The 24,104-nt window shown below is 47.1% G+C and overlaps 2 protein-coding genes across 7 annotated transcripts; one reads left to right on the top strand and one right to left on the bottom strand.

Annotated features, from left to right (window-relative positions):
• Positions 1-1,741: 1,741 nt before the first annotated feature.
• Positions 1,742-5,657, top strand: TACO1 (translational activator of cytochrome c oxidase I). 4 transcript variants are annotated; one of them, XM_032946003.2, is made up of 6 exons: positions 1,742-1,892; positions 2,817-3,122; positions 3,242-3,348; positions 3,937-4,070; positions 4,284-4,458; positions 5,213-5,657. In XM_032946003.2, the coding sequence occupies exons 2-6, from the start codon at positions 2,855-2,857 to the stop codon at positions 5,423-5,425; spliced, it is 897 nt and encodes a 298-aa protein (XP_032801894.1). In that variant the 5' UTR covers positions 1,742-1,892; positions 2,817-2,854; the 3' UTR covers positions 5,426-5,657. The 4 variants fall into 4 exon arrangements, with proteins under 4 accessions (XP_032801894.1, XP_032801895.1, XP_032801893.1 ...); XM_032946004.2 differs by having other exon boundaries at positions 1,768-1,904; XM_032946002.2 differs by having other exon boundaries at positions 1,768-2,001.
• ACAA1 (acetyl-CoA acyltransferase 1) lies at positions 5,654-23,364 on the bottom strand. Of its 3 annotated transcripts, none has more exons than XM_032946000.2 (13): positions 23,291-23,364; positions 17,249-17,430; positions 16,502-16,595; positions 13,877-13,934; positions 12,592-12,671; positions 12,059-12,101; positions 10,765-10,872; positions 9,494-9,574; positions 8,506-8,693; positions 7,927-8,106; positions 7,339-7,394; positions 6,706-6,851; positions 5,654-5,980 (listed from the first exon to the last, which is right to left on the bottom strand). In XM_032946000.2, the coding sequence occupies exons 2-13, from the start codon at positions 17,426-17,428 to the stop codon at positions 5,905-5,907; spliced, it is 1,290 nt and encodes a 429-aa protein (XP_032801891.1). In that variant the 5' UTR covers positions 17,429-17,430; positions 23,291-23,364; the 3' UTR covers positions 5,654-5,904. The 3 variants fall into 3 exon arrangements, with proteins under 3 accessions (XP_032801891.1, XP_032801888.1, XP_075914322.1); XM_032945997.2 differs by having other exon boundaries at positions 23,065-23,352; XM_076058207.1 differs by having other exon boundaries at positions 23,225-23,349.
• Between the last annotated feature and the right edge of the window lie 740 nt (positions 23,365-24,104).

Genomic DNA, 24,104 nt, shown 5'->3' with positions numbered 1-24,104 from the left:
CATCAAAACGCAAGTTACACAGGGGCACTAAGAGGCGCAGGGCCTCTTGCACTCACAAGTGGCTGTTGTGTCTCTGCATGTGTGTAAATCTGACCCGTCCAATGTGTTTGAAAGCCGTATTCGGTCCTATGGAAAGGTTCCTCACCCCCGATTTGGTATGAGGTAGGGTGGGCTACAAGTAAGGATGGACAGAGCACATCGAGTGACATCAGTGTTTTGGTTCCGTTACATGAATGTTTTGTCGTTGATGTTGGTCCCTCCAATAACATCGAAATATCGATATTTTCCTTTTGATGTTTTGTTTTCGATTTTATTCACATTGGAAAAAAAAGCCGAAACCTGTGCCGAATTATCCTCGTGTAGTGTTCGATTTCACTCGGACAACTTGTTTTTCTCCGGACACCGCTTTATTTACAACTCTCAGCATGTCCTCCACATTCCACAGTATCCAAATCGCCACGGATCGCTCGCCGTGCTTCACTCGACTCGCTCGCCACATTTGTCTCTCCACTCCCCACGATTACTTCGCTTATTCCGCCGCTAACTTCTTCGTCTCCGCTCTCCGCTATCACCGTCGCTATGCTCGCTCCACTGCTAACTGCTTCGTCTCTGTTCAGCTCCGCTATCGCTACGCTCTCTCCACTGCTGGCTATTCTCTTCTTCAGCTCCGCTATCGCTACGCTGTTTCCAAGCTCCGTCTCCCACTCTTGTCTCCAAGCTCTCCACTCTCCAATTCCCCGCTGTTCACTCCGAGCTCTCCAACTCCAACTCCCAGCTCCGTCTTCCAGCTCCCCAAAACTCCAACTCCCCGCTCCAATTGCCGACCCCCCAATTTATCCCCGCTCTCATTACGCCCCCAATTAATTAGTCCGCGTCCCAACTCCGCGTGATCACACACCTGCTTCTCGCCAGACTTCCAGACGCCTCTCCGGCCCCGGCAACAGCACCAGCCAATCACAGCCGTCCTTGGCTCTCCCAGCTTAATTGCCCCACCCAACATAACCTGCACTGTATTTGCCTTCATTACAGGCTGACCCAACATGAACCCCAATGACTCTGCCTTCACAAGAGGCTGACCCAACATAAACCACACTGTCTCTGTTTCCATGCAATACGCACCTTTCTACTCCACTACACTCGTAGTAAAACTGGCTTCATATGTAGTAGCTACGGGCCCCGCACTTTCAAGGGCCCTGCGCTAAATTCATTCAAGCTCTCAATTCCGGTTCAGTGATTCTGCACTTGCTCTATTACTGTAGTACTATACTGCCTTCAACTTTTATGAACTGGGTGTTTAAGGTTAGCGATTTGTCATATTATCTCACTGTATAGCAAATTAAAAAAATACAATAACTTTACTATGCAGGTAAAAATTGTGTGTTGCAATTTTATTTATTTAAGGCCCCTTTATAACATGCTACAGGCGTACCGTACTGAACTGTACTGTGTATGCTTAAAGTGAACATCTTTAATTACAGCCCTGAGCCCGTGGTGGGATTTTCTCTGGTTCCATGACGGGGGACCGAGTCTAAACCACGTAACGACCAGTTTTCTTTCTCCACATAAGTTGCCTTTTTCCACAGAGACCCTCCCACGGTGTGAATAAATCACAAGCGGCAGTGTTGCGGCAGAGGATGTGGGGGCGGGGCCTCGGGTGGGCAGTAGGGGTGAGATGGGCGGGGCATCGCGTTTGGGGCGGGGCTAGAATATGGAGGCAGCGCCTCGCATGTAGGGGGGCGGGGATAGAGTATTGGGGGCGGGGCATCGCGCCGGGGCCTCCTAGGGGGGCGAGGCCCAAGGAGCCGCGCTGCACGCCGGGAAACTGTCAAGGCGGCCCCCACGCTTGCCTAGGCCTCCTTCAGGAGATTCGAACTTAAATTCGGACAACCGAGGTTTGCGAGCGGGTAAACCGGGTTTAAAGCGTGTCGTTCCGCGGTTGAATGCAGTTTAGTCGCGTTCACTCCCATCGAGATCGCGGACGGTGGCACTTGCCCTTTACCGGCAGGTGACGTCATTCAATTCAATATTCTTACACTTACAGTATCGCTGCATGGTTACACATTGCCGCCGTATTACGCCTCTACGCCTGTTCTTGGCCAAGTGGCAATGTGTTAATGTTGCTCAACTCGCAACATAAAGTTTCGGATTTCAAAGCCTGATCGACTCGGCCCATCGGCATTCTCTCGGGCGTTAATAAAATGAGTATACAACGTTGTGGGTGGTCGTCTTCTGGAGAAACCAGGCTTCGTCATGAAAATATGCCGGTCCCCCCCTACTGGTTCAGGATCGCAAATGGAGTTGAGCGCGCCGCTCAAAAAGAAACTCGGACGGCGAGTTGCACGTCCGTAATTCAAGGACGGCTTGGCCGCTCGTTCGACAACTCATTCCTTTTAATCTTCGTGAACAACAAGTTGCGTTGAATATAATTCAAAGGCACGACGCTGTGCTGCTCGGAGTTAAAATGAACGTGGTGGATTAATGCACGGCCCCCCTGCGCTCTCAGTCTTCCTTGCGTCGCTTGCACGACGGCGCCCATTTATCCGTGCTGTTGATATTCATTTATCCGTGCTGTTATTCAACAGCACGGATCCGTGCTGTTACAGCACGGATAAATGGGGGGCTGCCACCTGTTGTTTTTTTGTTGCAGGGATCATTCTCATTTTGAGGTAGTTTAAGTTTTTTGTAGAATATTATGAGTCCCATTCTTTTCAGTTGCGTAATAATAGACTACCCAAGACAATGCATTCACATGTAATTATTCCATCTTCCAGAATTGGGATAATTAGTATTTTCATTTGTCTCGGTTTGTACCTCAGAGAAAGCAACCTGAGAAGGCCGCGAGACTATTCTACGAATGGCTTGGGCGGCAACACTTAAACACCTTCCCAGGAGATTCTGGGCACCCCTCCGAGCGTCTCTGCAGTCCGTTTTGCTGGACTGTCCCGTGGAAAGTGGCTTCTCTTATTCACGGTGCCAAACCGTCCGTGGATATCGCGTGTCGGCGCGGGCTCTGGCCGGCCACAACAAGTGGTCCAAAGTGAAGAACATCAAGGGCCCTAAGGACACTGCGAGGTCATTGGAGTTCAGCAAGTTGGGCATCATGATCCGCCATGCGGTGAAGGGTGAGTGCATTCTCCACACAGGTGATGCTATTCGTCATATCTGCTTTGCTGTGGGTCGGAGTGGACACGACCACGTTTCAAGTGAGAGCTTTGAAAATTTAAAACTATAATCTTTGCAGAGGGTGGACCAAACCCAGACATGAACTCAGCACTGGCCAGCCTGCTTGAAGTTTGCCGTTCCAAAAACATGCCCAAAGCCACCTACGAGACGGCTATCAAGGGTGCGGTGAGTAATCAAACCAAAACACAATTTTAATGCTCATAACAGTAAAGGAAAACTCTTTTCCCAAATCATATTACCCGTAACCATTCCCATTGCCCACCATCATATGAATTTATCCATAAATCTGTGGAGCACAGCATCCAGTTACACATGTTTTCAGTAAAGAGGGAAAATTTGGCAATTCCCAATTACTGGTGGGTTATTGTTTCATATTTTAATGTAAAAATATGCCTAGAAAGACAGACACAGAAAATTACACGGAAATAGACGGAGACACAAATATACGGTGACAGAGCGACGCATGTTTTTGAAGAAAAGCATGTTTCAAAGTCCCCTCGCCGTGCTTCGATACTTCCAATTGACGATTTTGTGCGTAAGTGGAGTCGCGTGGAAAAATGCTCCAAATTATCCGTAATTATATGCGATTTTTTTCCACATATAATTGGAGTCAATTTGCCAATAACCCAGCAGATGTGATGTGTATTATTGATCCCCCACATGACAAAGACAAAGTTTTCACAATTTTACATTTACGTGCAACAACGTGGTATTTAACGGAGACCATCTCCCCTTCTTCTCCTGCCACCTCAGGACAAGAGCAAGCCTCTGACAATCATTAATTTTGGGGTGCGTGGACCAGGAGGCTTCGCACTGTTAGTGGAGACTTGCACAGACAATTACAAAAGAACCAACAGCGATATCCGCAACCTTGTGAACAAAAATGGGTAAGCTAAAGCACTCTATTACAATAATTTCGTTCAAGGTTAGATTGCAACAAAAAGTTTTAACTTTACAAAGCTTCCCTTAAAAGAAAGTTATCTAAATGTGTTTTTTCTGGTAATCTTCGGCTTGAAATACTCGTGTGGACTGCAATTTTTTTTCAAATATTATTTTTATAAGTGTGTTTAAAGTGTTTTTATTTCTTGCTCTCTCTAAAGTGGGTCATTATTTGAAGGGGCAAAGAATAGCTTTGAGCAGAGGGGAGTGGTGACGATTCGGAAGGACAGTGACAGGAAGAACTTGGGTCTAGAGGAGGCACTGGAACTGGCAATTGAAGTGGGAGCCGAAGATGTCCGTGAGCAGATCAGCGAAGATGATCCAGTCAACCTCCAGGTGAGGTGCTCTGTAACACCTGCAACAATGGCACCAGAAGGTTGCCCAATAATAAAACGTTGCTTGCCAATTGTTAGTGAGCAGTGCATTGTTTGAAGTGCGATATCTTATGACAACTCAACTTTTATCAAGAAAATGTGGGCAAAATATTATCCGGTCCAGATATTTAACATACGAATACGTCTAAGCACTTAATTGTTTATTGCAGTGGTGTTCTATTCATTATGCACATTTAAGCACAGTGTGCCATATTGCTTACTAGCTTTACTACCCGGCTTCACCCGGGACTTGTATTCTTGTCTTGGATTAATACACGGCCTACGCGGAGGGTGGGGGGGGATGCATGACGTCAGCAGGCACACTGCGTAACGCTTCCGCATGCGGGTGACATCACAGATGTGACGTCACCACTCACTTGCCGTGAAAAAGATATCAATTATTGCACCCCCCCGCCCCAAAATACAAAAGTCTATTTTTATACTTTTTGCATTGTGTACAGTCCGGAAACGACCCACATGCCAAATTTCAAGTTTGTTGCATGGTGGGAAGTATGCTGAACATTTCAAACAGACACATTCACAAATTTCCCTTTTATATATATTGTTTATATGCCAATGGGTTAGTACTCAAAACGCCCAGAAAAAAACAGTATAAATCTTCTGTTGCTTTTGCATAATTAGCAGCACAGACATGTCAAAATCTCAGCATTGTTCTTGCCAACGATGCGCATTTATACTGTGCTTGTGGGACTCAGTTCGTATGCGCAGTGCAGTCACTGCGCGAGGTACGTGAACGCCTGATGTCCCTTGGCTTTACTCCGCTCTCCTCGGCGCTGGAGTTCATACCGGTGCGGACTGTGGAGTTGAAGAGCGAGGAGATGGATGTGGCAGCACACCTCGTGCACCTCATGGAGAGTTTGCCCGATGTCGTGCGAGTCTACGACAATGTCATTGCCATCGACAGCTGAGACCAGCGTTCCTGCTCAAACCCTGCCATTTCACCTTGGACACTTGAAGACCTTCACTCTTATTTTAATTCTGCCAACCTCTGCTTTTTTTTCCTTGATAAAGAAACATCAGTCCAGCTACAATAATTGCACTGCACCAACCTGTGTCCAAATGTTATATATATTGTTTTAAGGATTTTGAATATGGTGAGTGTAATACTATTGCTGCAATAAACAAAACAAATGAAACGTTTTTTAAATGTTTATAGATCTTTCAATACAGTATTTTAAATCGAACTTTGGGAAGGTGTACATACATGAGAAAATTTAAATCATATTTTTTTCAATGAAACTTCATGATTAAATGAGATGTACAATCAAGGAGAATTTCATATTTTTTGTGTTAAACTTAAGGCAATCTAGTATAGTATAGAGATATAAAGTTAATGATTAGAGTATTCCAAAAGTGGAAATCACGTGTGTTATGTGCTCAGTTTCCCTCAGTTTCCTGGAAACTCAAACACTGCAGCAGCTCCCATGCCAGTTCCAATGCACATTGAGACTACGCCATATGCCCTGGGGAGAGAAGACAAAAATAATAATTTTAGACTCAACCTCTGAATTATATTACTGGGTACTGTCGGTCCGACAACATACTGCAATGAAGAAATATTCACACATTGTTTGCGGTGGTACAGTGGTTAGCACACTGCTCTATGCACCTGGCGACCTGAGCTTGATTTCTGGTTATTTTTGGAATTAAAGAATGAGATAGTTGTGAGATTCCCCCACCACTTTCAACAATCTGCATTGACCAGTGTGTATGATCAAACAACCCCTATCCAGCAGTGAATTGTCAAGAGGCTGTTATTGTTTTGCATTATGGTAAGATGCATATAGAGTATAAGAGGAAACATTTCAAACAATTTGCTTGCAATTGTCTCCTTTAACAGTGAACAATGGTCATATTAACCAATATGACATGGTGTGACAGAGACAAATATATAAACTTCCCAGGGGGGCAGTTTTGAAATGTCATGCTTTTTAAATAAGGTCCACATTCATAAATACAACATTGCATGTGTTTTCTCTGGAAAAATATCAATATTAAAATTTTCAGAGTCTTAAGGGGCGGTGGTTGTGGGCTAGGTCAGCGATTGGCCCCATGACCCACCCCCTGGGATCTGCCACTGGCGTAAACATGAAGGTTATGTAATTCTGGTTAGGTGAGTAAACCTAGTTAAACCTGTAATCCAGATTATCCGTGTAATCCCGGTTGGGTGTGTAATCCCGGACGAGACCTGCGGCCACGGCGTCTCAGCTCGTGCAGGAGGGTGATGATCTGCCGCGTGCCCGTGCAGCCCAATGGGTGGCCCAGAGCGATGGCACCTCCATTGGGGTTCAGCTTCTCAGCGGGGATGCCCAGGCGCTTCACACAGTACGCCGCCTGCAGTGAAGGCACATCACCGGCCACGCCAGATTGATGCTTCTGTTACTTTTGGCGACTGCGATTTTGACACGTTACAGTGTTTATGTCACCCTGACATCAGACAATGGGATAAACCAATGGGGTGGCTGAAAACAAACATCACTGCTGTGCACTGCATTAGATGTGAGTCGTGGATTGTGATGACCTTTACTTGACCAGCACAATCATTTAAGGTTTTTTTTATTGGTCACATTGTCAACACTGGAGATGTAGCAGCAGCACACCGCCCGTGCCAGTTTGACAAAAGAGCTGCTTCAGTTACCAAGGCTGCTGCTGGGAATCATTCCCTGTAACCGCCACTGCAAGGGAGCTGCAGCATGAAACATTCCACAGGTTCTTTAAAGGGTCCCCATGAGCAATATATAAAACAAGGAAAAATAAACCTGGGTAGAACCTATATTTCGACTTATTCCGGATAAATGAAACCCACTACTTCTCAACTCACCTGACTGGCGAAGGCTTCATTGATTTCAAACACATCAACGTCATCAATTGTCAAACCTGTTGAATAAGATATATAGGGGAGTGTTAGAGGTATCGAAAAGGTTTTCAGTGCAAAATCAGATAAGCTGAAAAGTATTGCAAGGCTGTTGTGTCAGATGAATGGCCAGCAATATACATACACACTTAGGCATGGAAGGAATTTACTAAAAATTAAAACAGGCACTTAATTTAGCATTTCAACACCAACACTTGCATCTTTTAACGGGCATTCATAAATAAGTTCTCACACCTAATGCCATCGACTGAACTGTTTGTGAAAAATAAGAGTAACCTGTTTAACACAAACACCACACACTCCTAAACACATCCCGCACACCACAGATACACAATTGACACAACACACACACGATCCAAGACACCCCAATACTCACCACATACACCAAATATAACATTGACCATTACCCAAGCCGCGTAACTGCTCTCTCTACATCAAATCACAATGTGTCAGGGTGTGCGCTGCGAATCCGAAGCTACAGTGCAAGTGCAGGGCGATAGGGTGGTGCGAGAGAGGAGCTGAAGCATCTCTCACCAGCCTGGCTCAGGGCGGCCGGGATGGCGAGCGCGGGGCCGATGCCCATGACGTCGGGTGGCACCCCCACCACCGCGTAGCTCCGCAGCACCCCCAGCACAGGCAGCCCCAGCTCCCGTGCTGCTCTCCGCCGTGCCACCAGCACCGCTGCGGCGCCATCGCTCACCTGACTTGAGTTTCCTATGTGAAGGGGAAATGGTTGGCCGGGTTTGAGGGGGTGCAGGATGCAGCCGGTAGTAACGGCCAAGTAGCAATACGGCTCCTGCTTTGTTTCAAGTAGGCATGTGATGATTCAACCCTTGCCCACCCACTCACTACCTCACTACCCCCCCACAATCAGGGATTCAATAATTCATTAATCTTTTTGCTTCTGTTTCATATCATTTTCTGTCTTCTTTGTAGACTGACTAAAATTCCAGTTTGTTATCAACTAGACTTAAGACTAAAATAAAAATGTTGACTTAGTTAACAATTGAATCCGACCAGCCTCAGCATGTTAAAGTGCAAAGCGTAGGGTAAGGTGGTTTACAGTGAGGAGAAAAAAATATATATTCAAGATGATTTGAGTGAATTCGCGACCTGCGGTGGTGGTGCCATTCTCCTTGAAGACCGGCCGCAGCCGCGCCAGGCCCTCCATGCTGGTGTCCGGGCGGATGCCCTCATCCTGGGTAACGGTGATGGTTTTCTCCTCGTCGCCCAAGAGCACCACTGTGGTCACGGGCACGATCTCCTCCTGGAATAGGCCCAGCTTGGTGGCTCGTGCCGCCCTGGCCAATACGGCACCGTCACCGCAACAATTACGCACATCGGCACTGTTAGTCGCTTTCCAAGGTTACAGAGGTGATGTGTTGCCCTGTTCAATATAATGCCCACGTCTGATGGTGGCTCCGAGGCATGGCTGCAATCCATTCCTTTGGTGTGGGCCAGTATTTTCATAGGACAATGGCTACTGAAGTCCCACTAACATGTAGTAGTCAATCTAATGACCCGAGGATGTGATGAGCTGAGTCGACCACCTACCGAGATAAACATTTTGTTTTGTCGTCAATCTTAGATCGCTGAACCATGAGAGATGGCGACAACTTGGAGAGGCCTACGTAAAGCAGCGCCTTGGTCATGGCCGATAATGATGGTTACACAGCCCTTTGCCAATCAACTGCTGGATGAAGCCTCCCCACTCCGTGTCAGTCATGGGGTTTGTTACTATACTTAACCACACTGGTCCATGTGCATCGTTCGCTTCAATGCACAGTGTGCTAACTGCTGCACCACCACTCCCCCACCAGGATATAAATGGACCATCCAAAAGATACATTTTAATTCTGCAAACTGCACAGTGTTCTTTTAAAATTATATATATATATGGCTTATATATAGGCCAGACACATAAATGATTATACTGCCAATACACGGAATTGCAACAGCACTGCTTCACAACTGATGATCTGTGCAAGTCTTGGATCCAATTACAACTTTCTCGTGACAAATCTACCCGTGTTTTCATTTTGTTTTGTGCCGCCCACATCGACCGCTCAGCGGTGTTTCCTGTGTGATGGTAGGGACCCACTTTTGGTGCGAGGCGACAGCCAGGGCGTCCTGCACCTCCCTGGTGATGCCGTACCGCTCTGCCACGTTCTCAGATGTTACCCTGCAGGGGGGGGGGGGGGGGGCAGGACCTGGGACGTCACCACAGTCACAACCAACACGGCCATGCTCCCGGGTCACACGCTCCATCAATAATAATCCTAATTTGGAGTTTGAGTGTCTTAGTACGAGCAGCATCTCCGGATGTTGTACAGCAACAACTATTTACATACAAATAATGTGGTCAATGTCACATTAACTGAGTACACAATGGTAAAACACAACGTGAAAATAGGATTAAAATGAGATAAAATTGTAAAACCAAAACACACCATCCAGTTAGGATTATAAAATTATATCCTGTAAGGAAAAACTTGTTTACCGTATATCCACGATCGCAGGACTCTGTGCCACAGGGCAGGGGCTGTGTGTTTGCCAAGATGAAAATGATTTGCCAGCTTAATCAGCGGACACTTTAGTAAGAGGTATAATTATGCAACCCACCTCGGGAAGGAGTTGATGAATCACAGTAATTTATTCCAATAATGGATTTTTTGTTTTACTTTGCGGTGATTGTGATCACAATCACGATGGAGTTTGATATAGCATCTAAATGCAATCGTATCCTAAGACACCATGGAAAACCAATGGAACATCAAAAGGGGAAAAGAGGAATGTTTATTTATTTGTTTCATAACGCAAAATATGCTCAGGTATCGGCAGAGGAGAAGGGGTCAGGGCGTTGACAGCAGAGGAAAAGGAGCAACTTTCCACTCTGCCGAAGTTGACTGGGGGATTCAACAGAAGACCTTGGTTGTTAGAATGGAGGATTTGTCGAAGGGAGTAAAGTGAAATGAGAGTGAAGAGGCAAGCAGAGACGAGTGCATGGATGATATTGAAGATGCCGAGGGCGATCTTGAAGTTGATCTGGGACTGGATTGGGATTGAATTTAGCAGCGATTAGTGGCTGTCGGGGCCATTCCAGATAACATGAGATTTTTTTCTTAAATGTCGATCCTTAATCACGTGATTCAATGCACCTGTTGTGAGATTAAGAATTAACATTATATCTATGAACGAATGTCTTGTCACTCTGCTGCAAAAGAGCAACACAAATACAGCAAAACGGAGGTCAGCAGGCCATTAAAATAGAGCAGTTGGCTGCCGTATTGCTCCCTGCCATTATTTATTTTTTGGCCTTATCGCATCATCCCCAGCAATCCCTCCACCATTCAACGGTGTGCCATAGCTCACCCCATGGGGATGAGGCAGTCCCGCGCCTTGTCATCGTCCATCATTCGCGAGCTCACGTCCCCGACATTCTTTGGGTCCCCAGGCGAACCGCGAGACATGAGCTCCACGCTTCATGAGAACAGCACCGAGAGCATGCAGCTGTCACTCATCACCGCAGTGCTCGCTCCAGAGAAAGGGACTGCGGTTCTCACTCTCTATCTCTCATTCTCCGATTATTACCGCTGTGTTACAGCATGCCTGGGCCAAGTGCAATTACAAAGAAGCCAGGATGGTGCGACACGTCATTCCGAAAGTGAAGAAGTTACGATGTTAATTTCCATGTTTTTTATCCTGATTGTCCATTGTTATCAAATATGTATGTCAATCACTTATTAATGAGGGGGGGGGGGTAAAAGATAATAATAATTAACTGCTCTTTTGAATGAAGGCATTCACCATGCTGGTCAGTGTAGATTGGTGAAGAGGGACAGCCCATGGCTGGTTCAGTTATCACGTGACCTCTGATGTTAGCAGTCACCAGTAATCAAACTCAGATCATCAGGTTTACAGTTCAATTCCTTTACCACTGCGCCACTGCTCCACACTCTGTAATGTTGGGTATGGTTTAATGGTGGATTAAATAATGAAATGTAATAATAGTTTAAGTAGGTAATAATGTAATAATATCTGATCAATTTGCTCCATTTTCTTCACAGCTTACAATGGACCCGCTCCCCTTATCAACCGAACACCACCCACTCACCCACTCGTATCCTCGCCATCTATGTTTTTATCTTGTAGTAGTTACACTGACGACACAATTTGTTTGAACCTTGGAGTGTGCTGTACATTTCTATGTTTGATAAAATATTCATTTGGAGATAAAAAAAAGGTTGCAGTGGTGACAGTGACTCGTACACCGTGACCATGAACCTGGCAATCTGAGTTCGACTCACAGCCACAACGAACGTCAGTGGCGAGTGATATCAGAGCTTGTTCTGGCTAATCCCCCGCTAACAACCCACACTGACCACCGTGGACAAGTATGCCCAAACAGCCCCGTGATTGACACGGCGTGGACGGCCCTTCATCCAGCAATCGATTTATAAACAACTGTATGTTCTTTTATAGTTTCTATTTTTATTTCCGTATTTACATTTAACTTCATTAGGTTTAAAAGAGTAAAAGTTACCTTCTTTCAAGCTCTGCAAATGCCCCATCACATTACCAACCTGGCAGCGAAAACAAGTGTCACTGATTGGAATGGAAGCCACTTAATCATCGCTTTGTGCCCACAATCAAGCAATTTGCTTACCCGCACGCCATGCCAATGTCATAGGATCCATTGCGTATTCCACCTGTGCACACACACAGTGCAGTGGGACATGGCAGCAGAGACTGTGTCACGGGCATCGTGGTTGTCTGAACAACAACGCTGCAACCAATCGGCAGCACTGACCCTATTGCTAACCAAAGTCTTATCCATTGCCTCTCTCCCAGGCCCTGTTGTGTCGTGCCCAGGAGCACTCCTCTTACCACGCTCCCCTGGGACCCAAAACAGCCAGCTCCAAGCATGCACGACAACGTGGACGAACAAGGAAAGTATCACAAATGACATTGTTGTTTACAGCAGCGTGTGTTATTGACGGTACAGGAGAGGCGTAAAGGAAGATGCAATTCAAGAAGCTAATGGACACACAGCCCCCACATGACAAACACAAAACGTGGAAAGGCCTTCATTCATCAACGTATTTAAAAAGGGTGTGAATTATTGTTTCATTTTGAAATAAAAGCAAGCATGCCAAGTGTACGAGTGGGTGTGTGGGCGTGCTGTGTGTGCTCGGGTACCGGCGATGTTAATGAAGGCTTGCAGTCCAGACGAGCACTGCCTGTTCACACAGTAAACGGGGACGGTCTCCGGAATACCGCTGGAGTGCAAGTTGGGAGGAGGGGGGGTGCAGAGGGATGAATAAAGTTAACAAAGATAAGCACCGTTATCTGCACAATGCAGCTGCAAAACTTGTTAATGATTATGAAAGTCACATCAAACATATTCTGGAAGGTTCCAACGCAGTATGAGTACGAGAGAAAATATATACATATATTGCATATGTATATGCAAAGCCTATTTCAAAATCACCCGGGATGTACCGATCTGTTCAGATCTTGCAAGATAAGGAGGATTGAGCCTGGACAATGCTTAGAATGGTGACTACCATACGTAAAACAGGTGCTGTAGGCGTCTGTGGGGTTACGTTGTAAGCAGGACAGCAGCACACTGTCGCACTGTACTATGCCCCAACATCTATGCTCCCTGTCTTCACCTACCCACAGTAAGCAGCATGGTGAGGTATGGTCAAATAATCCCCTCAACTCACATGGGTGTGGTGAAGCCCTCATCTAACAGTGAATTGGCATAATAAAGGGATGTACATCTACACAGATCTATGAAATCTAATATAAATGCTTATAAAACGAATTGTGCAAATTATAAGCTGTCAAAGCAATTATTTTACATATATTAAATAAATTAATTCCCACGATTAATTTCAACACTCAGAAGCTAGCGGTGCATATACAATGTCCTTATGAATCCACCATAATCAATGTCCTTTCTTCACAGCCAAAGTGTGGCATTCAGAGCTTAATTTCTCACTGATTATTTTCCAGGTGGCTGGCAGACTGGAGTACGACTAGAGACAGCACCGTAGAGCAAAACAGGCATTGACCCCGTAAAAAAAGGTTACCAACATCTCCAGGCACAAAGTCCGGGAAGTGGCACGTGACTCGTAGCTGCAGCTTTAACGAGAGGTATACTGGATGCAGTGTGGCGGGCGCGGTAATACTGTCTGGTTGGCACGTGACTGGCAGACACAATTATAGCGAGAGTTATACTAGACGTGGTGTGTTGGTTGCAGAAATATTTTCCGGGGCGTTGGTAGATCGCAGTAGGCACGTGACTAGTAACCACAGCCAAAGTGAGAGGCATACTTTTTGTGGTGTGCTGGATTAGAAAATATTATTCGGGTCACTGGCAGCAGCCATAGCCATTGGTATACTGGATGCAGTGTGCCGGGTGCCCGGGTTGACCCGCCTGAAATTATTTCCTGGTGGAGCTCATCCTCGTGGTTACCTGAGAAACTGCGCAATCCTGGCAATGACGGCACCTGCTCCCGGCTGCAGCACGTTCCCTGCATGTGGCACACACAGCCAGACAAAGCATTACAATTGCAATTCAATTAGGGCTTAAACATAATTTAACATTCATAGGGATGCTGCCGTGATACAATGGTTAGCTCACTGGACATGCAATGGGGAGGTCGCCGGTGCGATTTCACTTCCCTTTGTGACAGATGAAACAATGGGAACATTCATTAAAATTCCCCAGCCTCTCTTAACCCAGCAGTATAAATGGTTCCACCAAAAATAGTTGATTGATATGTTAATGTGGTGGAATAAAGTGCGGGTACACCCACCTCTTCTAAAATGTATGGCCAGTGTGAAAGAGTAGGCACAAATTCCATCTACAGAGGCTCTCTAGTGGAGTGCCTTCTGCAAGAAGTGGCATGAGAAAAAATTGCAGGGCTGCACATCAGCAGTGTGGTTAGTGGACTGCACTATGAAACCTGCAACCTGAACTGGATTACCAGCCATAGCTAACATCAGTGGAAGAGCGATATCTTAACCATCTTTGGATATCCCCTTGACCACGTCTTTCACCAATCCGCACTACCCAGCATGGTGAAATATGGTTAAAACAACCCTGACTGATCCAGTGTGGGGAGGCTTCATCCAGCAGTGGATTAACAATGGGCTGTAAACCAAGATACCGCTTTTCAACAAGCTATACAAAAATGGGGAAACATGGACTTTTTTAATCGCAAGGAAATTAGGAGAAAGAGCTATGATGTCACGCTAGAAGTGCAAAGACAATTCATTGTGAGAGTCATATGCACAGACGTCCAGAATAAACACCTTATTCGAGACAAAAATCGCACTTCCTGGCTTTGACATTCCTCAAAGACATTGGTGTAGCCATCAAACAAATCAGAACATCAACAGGCCGATGTGTACATTTCCTTCATAAATGGAGATTCAACACAAGCCACAGTGCGCCTGTGGCCATGTAACCCAATCTATGGAACCAGATTGTTAAGGCACTATAGTCAGTGCTCCTTCAACGGAGGAGGAATAGCAAACCTACACAAACTCTCCTCAAGACCTCTCGTCGTGGCTAGCAGATCTCAACAGTCGCATCTCACTCCTGAACATATCGGCATATGCAAGAATAGAATATGCACTGGAAAATTAAGATACTGCTATCGGGACATCGTCATATGCAGAAGAGCAGATGAAAGTCATGAGCCTAGACTTGAACAGAGAAACAGTCTCAGCAGTGCTGACAGCTAGAGGAAGGGAATTCCCATGAGGACAGCAGATGAGAGGGAGCGACCTCCCATTGTGTGAATGTCAACTGAGGTTTTTGATAGGAGCCGTTGGTTGCCAGAGCGCAGGGCAGGTCATAGGGAGTAGAATGAGATGAGAGGGGCATTACTCTTGCCTCTTGCGACACACCACCACTTATTTATTCATCACGCCTGCATGTGAAGTGTGAATGCCGAGGAAATAAATTGCCGCCCTTCTAATATTCTTGGTTCTTTCGGTAAAATCACGTAGAAGGGAAACAATAAAATAGTCGTTGCCTCACAGCTGAGCACTCTCGTTCCATTCGAGATGTTACAAAGAAACACATATGCTCTTGAAATCTTCATTCATATTCTATTTAAAATAGACAAGTGTGTCTGGATAAGTGACGACAATGTTTTAATCGTCCTTGGAGGAGAGGTTTAATCTGGCTCGCACTGATGTTGCTGCACTGCAGGGAAGACAGCCAGATTCACCAACAATACCATGAGGTGCAGGTTGAATGCGTAGATTGAAGTGGCAGGGGTTTCTAGGCCACATTAACACAAAGGCAATATTATGCAATTGCCAGACAAATGTTATTATTTGTTTAGCAAGGACGTTTTATTCCAATTTTCAATGTTGCTGCTACACACATATTTATTTTCACCGTCATGCTGGGGAACAAAAACATTATATTGGTACAAAGGCAAAAACTTGAACTTTGCCCAGCAATTTAGAGCTCTCGTTTGCTGAAATTTGCTATTTATAGTGTGACTCTTAATTCCGGGAGACTGCCAAGGTGTTATGGTTCGCATTTTGGACTTGCAATCCAGAGGTCGACGGTTCAATCTCCCAGCGCGGCAGTTGACAAAATGTTGCAAGATTATTAAAACCCTCCATCGCCTCTGTCCACCCAGCAGTAAAACTGGGTAGGCCACAGTCAATCAGCAGATGTCTAGCCAGCATGAAAGTAGAAAGCAAAAATACGACTCTCGAGGGGCTGTTTAGAGTTCCCACTAGTAAAGGCCCTTATGCCAGCAGTGGCGTGAGAAAGCAGTTTACAGGTCTGAACCTTTACCTTTTAATCCCAGTTTAGCTGGCACACACATCAGCACATTAATCTGCTTGATAGAGAAAAGAGTCATTTTAAATTAGGTATGTGATGTGTATGTTTGACGTTTTTGACAGTTAATCAACTGCTGATGTTACAGCAACAAATGTAAAGCACACATTTCTTGCCGCTTAAAAATGAGATGGCGGCAGCCTAAAGGAGGCCTTCATCTAGCAGTGGATTGATCAAGGCTAATTGACGATGGTGATAACTTATAAAGGACAGGATGTGGCCACCCACCCACACAGATGTCCCCGAGTTGGCTTGGCTGGAGTTTGGTGGCCTTGAGCAGGCCTGTCATAACGGCTATCAGAAGCTCATCAACCATTGTGTCCTGCAAGTGGAATATGGCACAAACAGATAAAATCTCAAGCACCAAATTCACATTCCCACACACAGCCCATGACACAGACATCAGATTATTTAGGTAATTCATCTGTAGACACAATATTTGTAAATGTCTGGACAAATTTTTATTCCAAATGTCGAGACAAAGGAGCCATTCATAACTCCTTAAGAGAATGATCTAAGGAAACAGATATTACATAGTTATCTCTGAGATCCCTTTAAGTTAACGTTTTTAATCCATATACTCCTCCTTCTGCCCTGCACTAGCATCTCCATAGCCCTTATCAGCACAGTTCAAAACTTTCAAAGTCGAACCACACTGACCCTCACAAGAATATTAGTAACCCTTTCTAAGCCTCTGTCTTCATTAAGCTTCGTTTCCCTCAGAAATATCCCCAACATCCATCTTAGTGAGATATCAGAGATATTCCCAACATCCAACTTAGGATTCTCATGTCTGTCCTTTCAAGAGCTCCTTCTAACATCTTCCCTGATGCCCATGGCTCTGCACCATATCGTAAAACAGTGTAGACCGTGAAAAAGTGTAAATGCAAATTGAGGAATGCAGAAATATGCTCCATTTGTCAAATAAATAAAATCTGCTTGGTCGCCCTGTGCTGACGTTGGATGCGGTGGCACCTTAAAGACCCCGCGCTTTGCTCTGCCGAAGGGCGTGCGCACGCCGTGCACCACCACAATGTCATCGTCCGTCTGCGGCACAAAAGGGACCACTCTTGCGCCAGCTGACGAAACGGAGCGAGGGGTGGCACCACCGCCCCGCGGCGCCAGGTGCTGCAAAATCACCGCTGCCCGGTTCATGTCTGTGGGCAGCGAAACACAGCAGCCGTGAATGACAGTGCTTTGGAGGCGAGGATTGGTACATTGCATCATGTACATTTCGTATATTGCATTTCAATGTGAGCAGCCATGATAATAACAGACAATGCGATTTTAGTGGACCTTATATCGTATGGTGTGTCACAGTATCGCTGTATCTCGACAATCCTTATTGGTGCTTTCACTCAGTACAAATAGCATACACAGTGAAAAGAGAAGCTTCTGCAAAACATAACGTATGAGCCACACGAGAATGTCCGTCATGTCCCTGCAGTGTCCGTCTCAAGCCGTAATGAGGAACACAGAAATAGTCTAAAGTCTCCCTGCTCAAAAGGCTAGTGAACACGGTTTACCTTTCGTGGCAGTCCAAAGCAAATCTACATTCTTATGATAGGACTGTTTGCAGTATTGCGGCATGTCGCAATTTGGTTAATAACCAAACAGCACTGATGGCTTCTTTGGTTCTTTCGGTAGTCACGTAGAATGAGAATAAAATAAAATAAGACAATAAAATTCTCACGACGTTTCAGCCACAACACAAGTAGCCTTCTTCAGATGAAAGAACATAACTGTCGGGACGACAGAACTTGAATGTCGTCCCGACAGTTCTGTTCTTTCACCTGAAGGCTACTTGTGTTGTGGCTGAAACGATGTGAGAATTTAATTGTCTTATTTTATTATTTTATTCTCATTCTAAGTGACTTTACCGAAAGAACCAAAGAAGATGAATCATTGCAGTCACGAAAGCTTTAAATCGAAAGCACTGGTGGCGTTAATGTTGTATAGAGCATTGTATTTTAGTGCAACTTAGGAATGTGACAATAAAAAGAAATACCTTTTTTCAATCAAAGTTTGAACGAAGGCCCCCTACTCTTTTGGTCATGGGGTTGATTTAACCATACGTCACCACAATGATCAGTGCGGGTTGGTAAGAAGACAGAAGCAGACATTGTCAGATATTACTCAAAATCACTTGCCACTGGTGTTAGCCGTGGCTGGGAATCGAACGCAGGCTGTAGGGCTCTTAGTAGCGAGTGACATTATCACGAGACTCCAGCAGGATCCAGCAGTCCCAAGAGAATGGAGATTTAAAAAAATGGGAAAGGATAAATAGGGCAATGATGCTCAAGGTAATATATAGGAATGGGATGAATCATGTTAGGAGCTCATGGTACGGGATGGCTTGGGGGAAGGGAATGGAGCCCATGGGAACGTGGTAAGAACATTACGATGATTAAGACTGGTTTATAAGAAAAAAATAGGCTAATGCTTTGGCCAAAAACCCTTCCTGAGAGGAGGGGGGGGCATGGGTAGGGAGAAGCGGTGACATCGTTGAAGATAACAATTCACACTTTGACCCTGAGAAAAATGTGCCTGCTATGAAATTGACAAAAGAACAGTTTTTCATTCGGATGCAAGGTCAAAATATAACAAAAAGATCGAAATGAACATAAAATACGTGGCAAAAAAAAAACTCACGTGAAAACTGTTCCTATGCAATTACGAACTGCAGCTCTCTCGCATTCTTAAGATTCCCTGTATTCTCTCAACAATGGGATCTCCATATATACATGAGTACATCTCAACACCCCAACCTCTGTGTAACAGCAATGCAGCACGCGTGTGCAGCGCGCGCGTGCAGCACGCGTGTGCAATGTGCAGCACGTGTGTTCCATGTGCAGCACGCGTGTGCAAAGTGCAGCGCACGTGTGCAATGTGCAGCGCACGTGTGCGATGTGCAGCACGCATACACGTCGCACAGCACACACACACGTGCAGCACACACACACACACGTTGCGCAGCACACACACGTGCAGCACACACACGTGTGCAGGCGTGTGTACACACGTAAGAAGTTCCACATGCATGTGTTAACATGGGCCTCGCTACGCGATGTTTTATCCATCGCTCGTCTTTAACAAAGCTTCTCTGTGGCCTAATGCGAACACACCGCGCCAAGAACGCGCAAGCTGCCCTGTTACACGTGTACACACACACGTGTACACACACACGTGTACACACACACATGAGTACACACACATACAAGTGTACACACGACGTTTCGGGGAACGGCTCCTTCAGAGGACGCAGAGGCCACGGGGAGGGGGATGTACACACACGTAGTGTACACACACACGTCGTCTATACACACACATCGTGTATACACACACGTACGAAACACGTGTACACACACGTACTGCACACACATACTACACACTCGTACACACACGTAGTGTACACACACGTACTGCACACACACACTAGTGTACACACACACGTAGTGTACACACACGAAGTGTACACGTACACACACGTAGTGTACACACACGTAGTGTACACACGAAGTGTACACACACGTAGTGTACACGTACACACACGTAGTGTACACACACGTACTGCACACACACACGTAGTGTACACACACACGAAGTGTACACACACGTAGTGTACACGTACACACACGTAGTGTACACACACGTACTGCACACACACACGTAGTGTACACAAACGAAGTGTACACACGTAGTGTACACGTACACACACGTAGTGTACACTCACACGTAGTATACACACGTAGTGTACACACACATGTAGTATACACACGTACACACATACGTAGTGTACACACACGTAGTATACATACGTATACACACACGTACACACACGTAGTGTACAAACACACGTAGTATACACACGTACACACACGTAGTGTACACACACGTAGTATACACACGTACACACACGTAGTGTACACACATACGTAGTATACACACGTACACACACGTAGTATACACACGTAGTGTACACACACGTAGTATACACACGTACACACACGTAGTGTACACACATACGTAGTGTACACACACGTAGTATACACACGTAGTGTACACACACGTAGTATACACACGTACACACACACGTAGTGTACACACACACGTAGTGTACACACACACGTAGTGTACATACACACGTAGTGTACACACACACGTAGTGTACAAACACACGTAGTGTACACACGTAGTGTACAAACACACGTAGTATACACACGTACACACACACGTAGTATACGCGGGTGCGTACAAACTACAGCCACTTCCACGTGTGCGCATGTGCACTCTACGTATGTAGGTCATAGGGCCAGTAGCGATATTGTTACCTTGTGCACACTCTCACACGTACTACGTTAACACTCACACTCACTACATTAACACTCACACTCACTACATTAACACTCACACGTACTACATTAATACACACACTACATTAACACACACACACTACGTTAACACTCACACACACTACATTAACACTCACACTACCTACATTAACACTCACACTACCTACATTTACACACACACGTACTACATTAACACACACTCACTACATTAACACACACGTGAAGTGTCGAACGCCCGCTGGCAGGTCACGGGGCAGACCCAGGTGCCACGGGTCGACTGACTGAGATGACTGGCTGATGCACCACCTGTGCCCCCTACTGTGCCAACCTGCTGTGCTTTAGCTACCCGGCGCTCCGCTCGTTGTTGTGAGCGTCGCTCCTCCGCCCTCCGTTATTGTTGGAGGGCGACTGCCTCCAACTGCCCAGTAGCCTCACTATGCACCTAGCCTGGCACTGCCCAGTAGCAGCAGCGTCTTTCACGAGCCTCCTCCACAGAGGCCGATCTTGACACCGCTGGTACCAGTCATCGGCAAGTCCACTCAGCTCCACGTCCTCCTGTACCACATTACTCCATCTCTTCTCTAGCCCCGTGCCTCCTGCACCACATCACTCCATCTCTTCTCTAGCCCCGTGCCTCCTGTACCACATCACTCCATCTCTTCTCTAGCCCCGTGCCTCCTGTACCACATCGCTCCATCTCTTCTCTAGCCCCGTGCCTCCTGTACCACATCACTCCATCTCTTCTCTAGCCCCGTGCCTCCTGTACCACATCACTCCATCTCTTCTCTAGCCCCGTGCCTCCTGTACCACATCGCTCCATCTCTTCTCTAGCCCCGTGCCTCCTGTACCACATCCCTCCATCTCTTCTCTAGCCCCGTGCCTCCTGTACCACGTCACTCCATCTCTTCTCTAGCCCCGTGCCTCCTGTACCACATCACTCCATCTCTTCACTAGCCCCGTGCCTCCTGTACCACATCACTCCATCTCTTCTCTAGCCCCGTGCCTCCTGTACCACATCACTCCATCTCTTCTCTAGCCCGTGCCTCCTGTACCACATCACTCCATCTCTTCTCTAGCCCCGTGCCTCCTGTACCACATCACTCCATCTCTTCACTAGCCCCGTGCCTCCTGTACCACATCACTCCATCTCTTCTCTAGCCCCGTGCCTCCTGTACCACATCACTCCATCTCTTCTCTAGCCCGTGCCTCCTGTACCACATCACTCCATCTCTTCTCTAGCCCCGTGCCTCCTGTACCACATCACTCCATCTCTTCTCTAGCCCGTGCCTCCTGTACCACATCACTCCATCTCTTCTCTAGCCCGTGCCTCCTGTACCACATCACTCCATCTCTTCTCTAGCCCGTGCCTCCTGTACCACATCACTCCATCTCTTCTCTAGCCCGTGCCTCCTGTACCACATCACTCCATCTCTTCTCTAGCCCGTGCCTCCTGTACCACATCACTCCATCTCTTCTCTAGCCCGTGCCTCCTGTACCACATCACTCCATCTCTTCTCTAGCCCGTGCCTCCTGTACCACATCACTCCATCTCTTCTCTAGCCCGTGCCTCCTGTACCACGTCACTCCATCTCTTCTCTAGCCCGTGCCTCCTGTACCACGTCACTCCATCTCTTCTCTAGCCCGTGCCTCCTGTACCACATTACTCCATCTCTTCTCTAGCCCGTGCCTCCTGTACCACGTCACTCCATCTCTTCTCTAGCCCGTGCCTCCTGTACCACGTCACTCCATCTCTTCTCTAGCCCGTGCCTCCTGTACCACATTACTCCATCTCTTCTCTAGCCCGTGCCTCCTGTACCACATCACTCCATCTCTTCTCTAGCCCCGTGCCTCCTGTATCACATCACTCCATCTCTTCTCTAGCCCGTGCCTCCTGTACCACATCACTCCATCTCTTCTCTAGCCCCGTGCCTCCTGTACCACATCACTCCATCTCTTCTCTAGCCCCGTGCCTCCTGTACCACATCACTCCATCTCTTCTCTAGCCCCGTGCCTCCTGTACCACATCACTCCATCTCTTCTCTAGCCCCGTGCCCCCTGTACCACATCACTCCATCTCTTCTCTAGCCCCGTGCCTCCTGTACCACATCACTCCATCTCTTCTCTAGCCCCGTGCCTCCTGTACCACATCACTCCATCTCTTCTCTAGCCCGTGCCTCCTGTACCACATCACTCCATCTCTTCTCTACCTTGCCCAGATCTTTCAAGGATTTGTGAGCTCCTCACACAATCCAGCCTGCTGGTTAAACCCAGGATGGATCGTAGGCAGGCTAGCCGAAATGTTAACACACACACACGTACACACAAGCGTGTTCACGCTGCACACACTCACATGCTGTTGTGTGTGCGTGTATGCGGTTATACGCTGTACGATTGATGTAAAAGTGTAGTCGTATAGCCTTTGCAAAAAAAATTACATACCGTCGAAGAACGCCGGCTTGTTCTCAACACGGAGACAAATATACACACACAAGCGTGTACACAATTGCACACACGTGTACACCACACACACGTAGACACCACAGAGACTCACGTGAACACCAACACAAACTCACACACGTGTACACCAACACAGATTCACGTGTACACCAACACCGACTCACGTGTACACCAACACAGACTCACGTGTACACCAACACAGACTCACGTGTACACCAACACAGACACCGCACAGAGACCACGGCCCAGGCTTCCGATGTCGTCACGCGTGCGGCGCGGACAGCCAATCAGCGCGCGCGGCGATACAGCGTGCAGGAGTGACAGCCAGAGACACCCTGCACCGGTGGTGCGTGATGTGCAGACACCCTGCACAGGTGGTGGGTGATGTGCAGACACCCTGTACGGGTTGTGGGTGATGTGCAGACACCCTGCACCGGTGGTGGGTGAAGTGCAGACACCCTGCACCGGTTGTGGGTGATGTGCAGACACCCTGCACCGGTGGTGGGTGAAGTGCAGACACCCTGCACAGGTGGTGGGTGAAGTGCAGGCATCCTGTACCGGTGGTGGGTGATGTGCAGGCACCCTGCACAGGTAGTAGGGTGATGTGCAGACACCCTGCACCGGTGGTGGGTGAGGTGCAGACACCCTGCACCGGTGGTGGGTGATGTGCAGGCACCTTGCACCGGTGGTGGATGATGTGCAGGCACCCTGCACAGGTGGTGGGTTATGTGCAGACACCCTGCACCGGTGGTGGGTCACGTGCAGACACCCTGCACCGGTGGTGCGTGATGTGCAGACACCCTGCACCGGTGGTGGGTGATGTGCAGACACCCTGCACCGGTGGTGGGTGATGTGCAGACACCCTGCACGGGTTGTGGGTGATGTGCAGACACCCTGCACCGGTGGTGGATGATGTGCAGACACCCTGCACCCGTGGTGGGTGATGTGCAGGCACCCTGCACCGGTGGTGTGTGATGTGCAGACACCCTGCACGGGTGGTGGGTGATGTGCAGACACCCTGC

Source organism: Petromyzon marinus, chromosome 4, assembly GCF_048934315.1.
Source record: "Petromyzon marinus isolate PM22_M1 ecotype Great Lakes invasive population chromosome 4, UKy_Petmar_22M1.pri1.0, whole genome shotgun sequence".
Classification (NCBI taxonomy): Eukaryota; Metazoa; Chordata; class Hyperoartia; order Petromyzontiformes; family Petromyzontidae; genus Petromyzon; species Petromyzon marinus.
Note: the sequence above shows the minus strand (reverse complement) of the source record. Positions and strands in the feature narration are given on the sequence as shown.

Coding starts and splice junctions, on each gene's coding strand:
- TACO1 (XM_032946003.2), top strand. CDS start 2,855: ATGGCTTGGGCGGCAACACTTAAACACCTTCCCAGGAGATTCTGGGCA. Junction 3,123..3,241: donor GATCCGCCATGCGGTGAAGG/GTGAGTGCATTC, acceptor TAATCTTTGCAG/AGGGTGGACCAAACCCAGAC. Junction 4,459..5,212: donor ATGATCCAGTCAACCTCCAG/GTGAGGTGCTCT, acceptor TGTGGGACTCAG/TTCGTATGCGCAGTGCAGTC.
- ACAA1 (XM_032946000.2), bottom strand. CDS start 17,428: ATGAACCGGGCAGCGGTGATTTTGCAGCACCTGGCGCCGCGGGGCGGT. Junction 10,873..12,058: donor GACATTGGCATGGCGTGCGG/GTAAGCAAATTG, acceptor GTTCTCATGAAG/CGTGGAGCTCATGTCTCGCG. Junction 9,575..10,764: donor GACTGCCTCATCCCCATGGG/GTGAGCTATGGC, acceptor CCCCCCCTGCAG/GGTAACATCTGAGAACGTGG.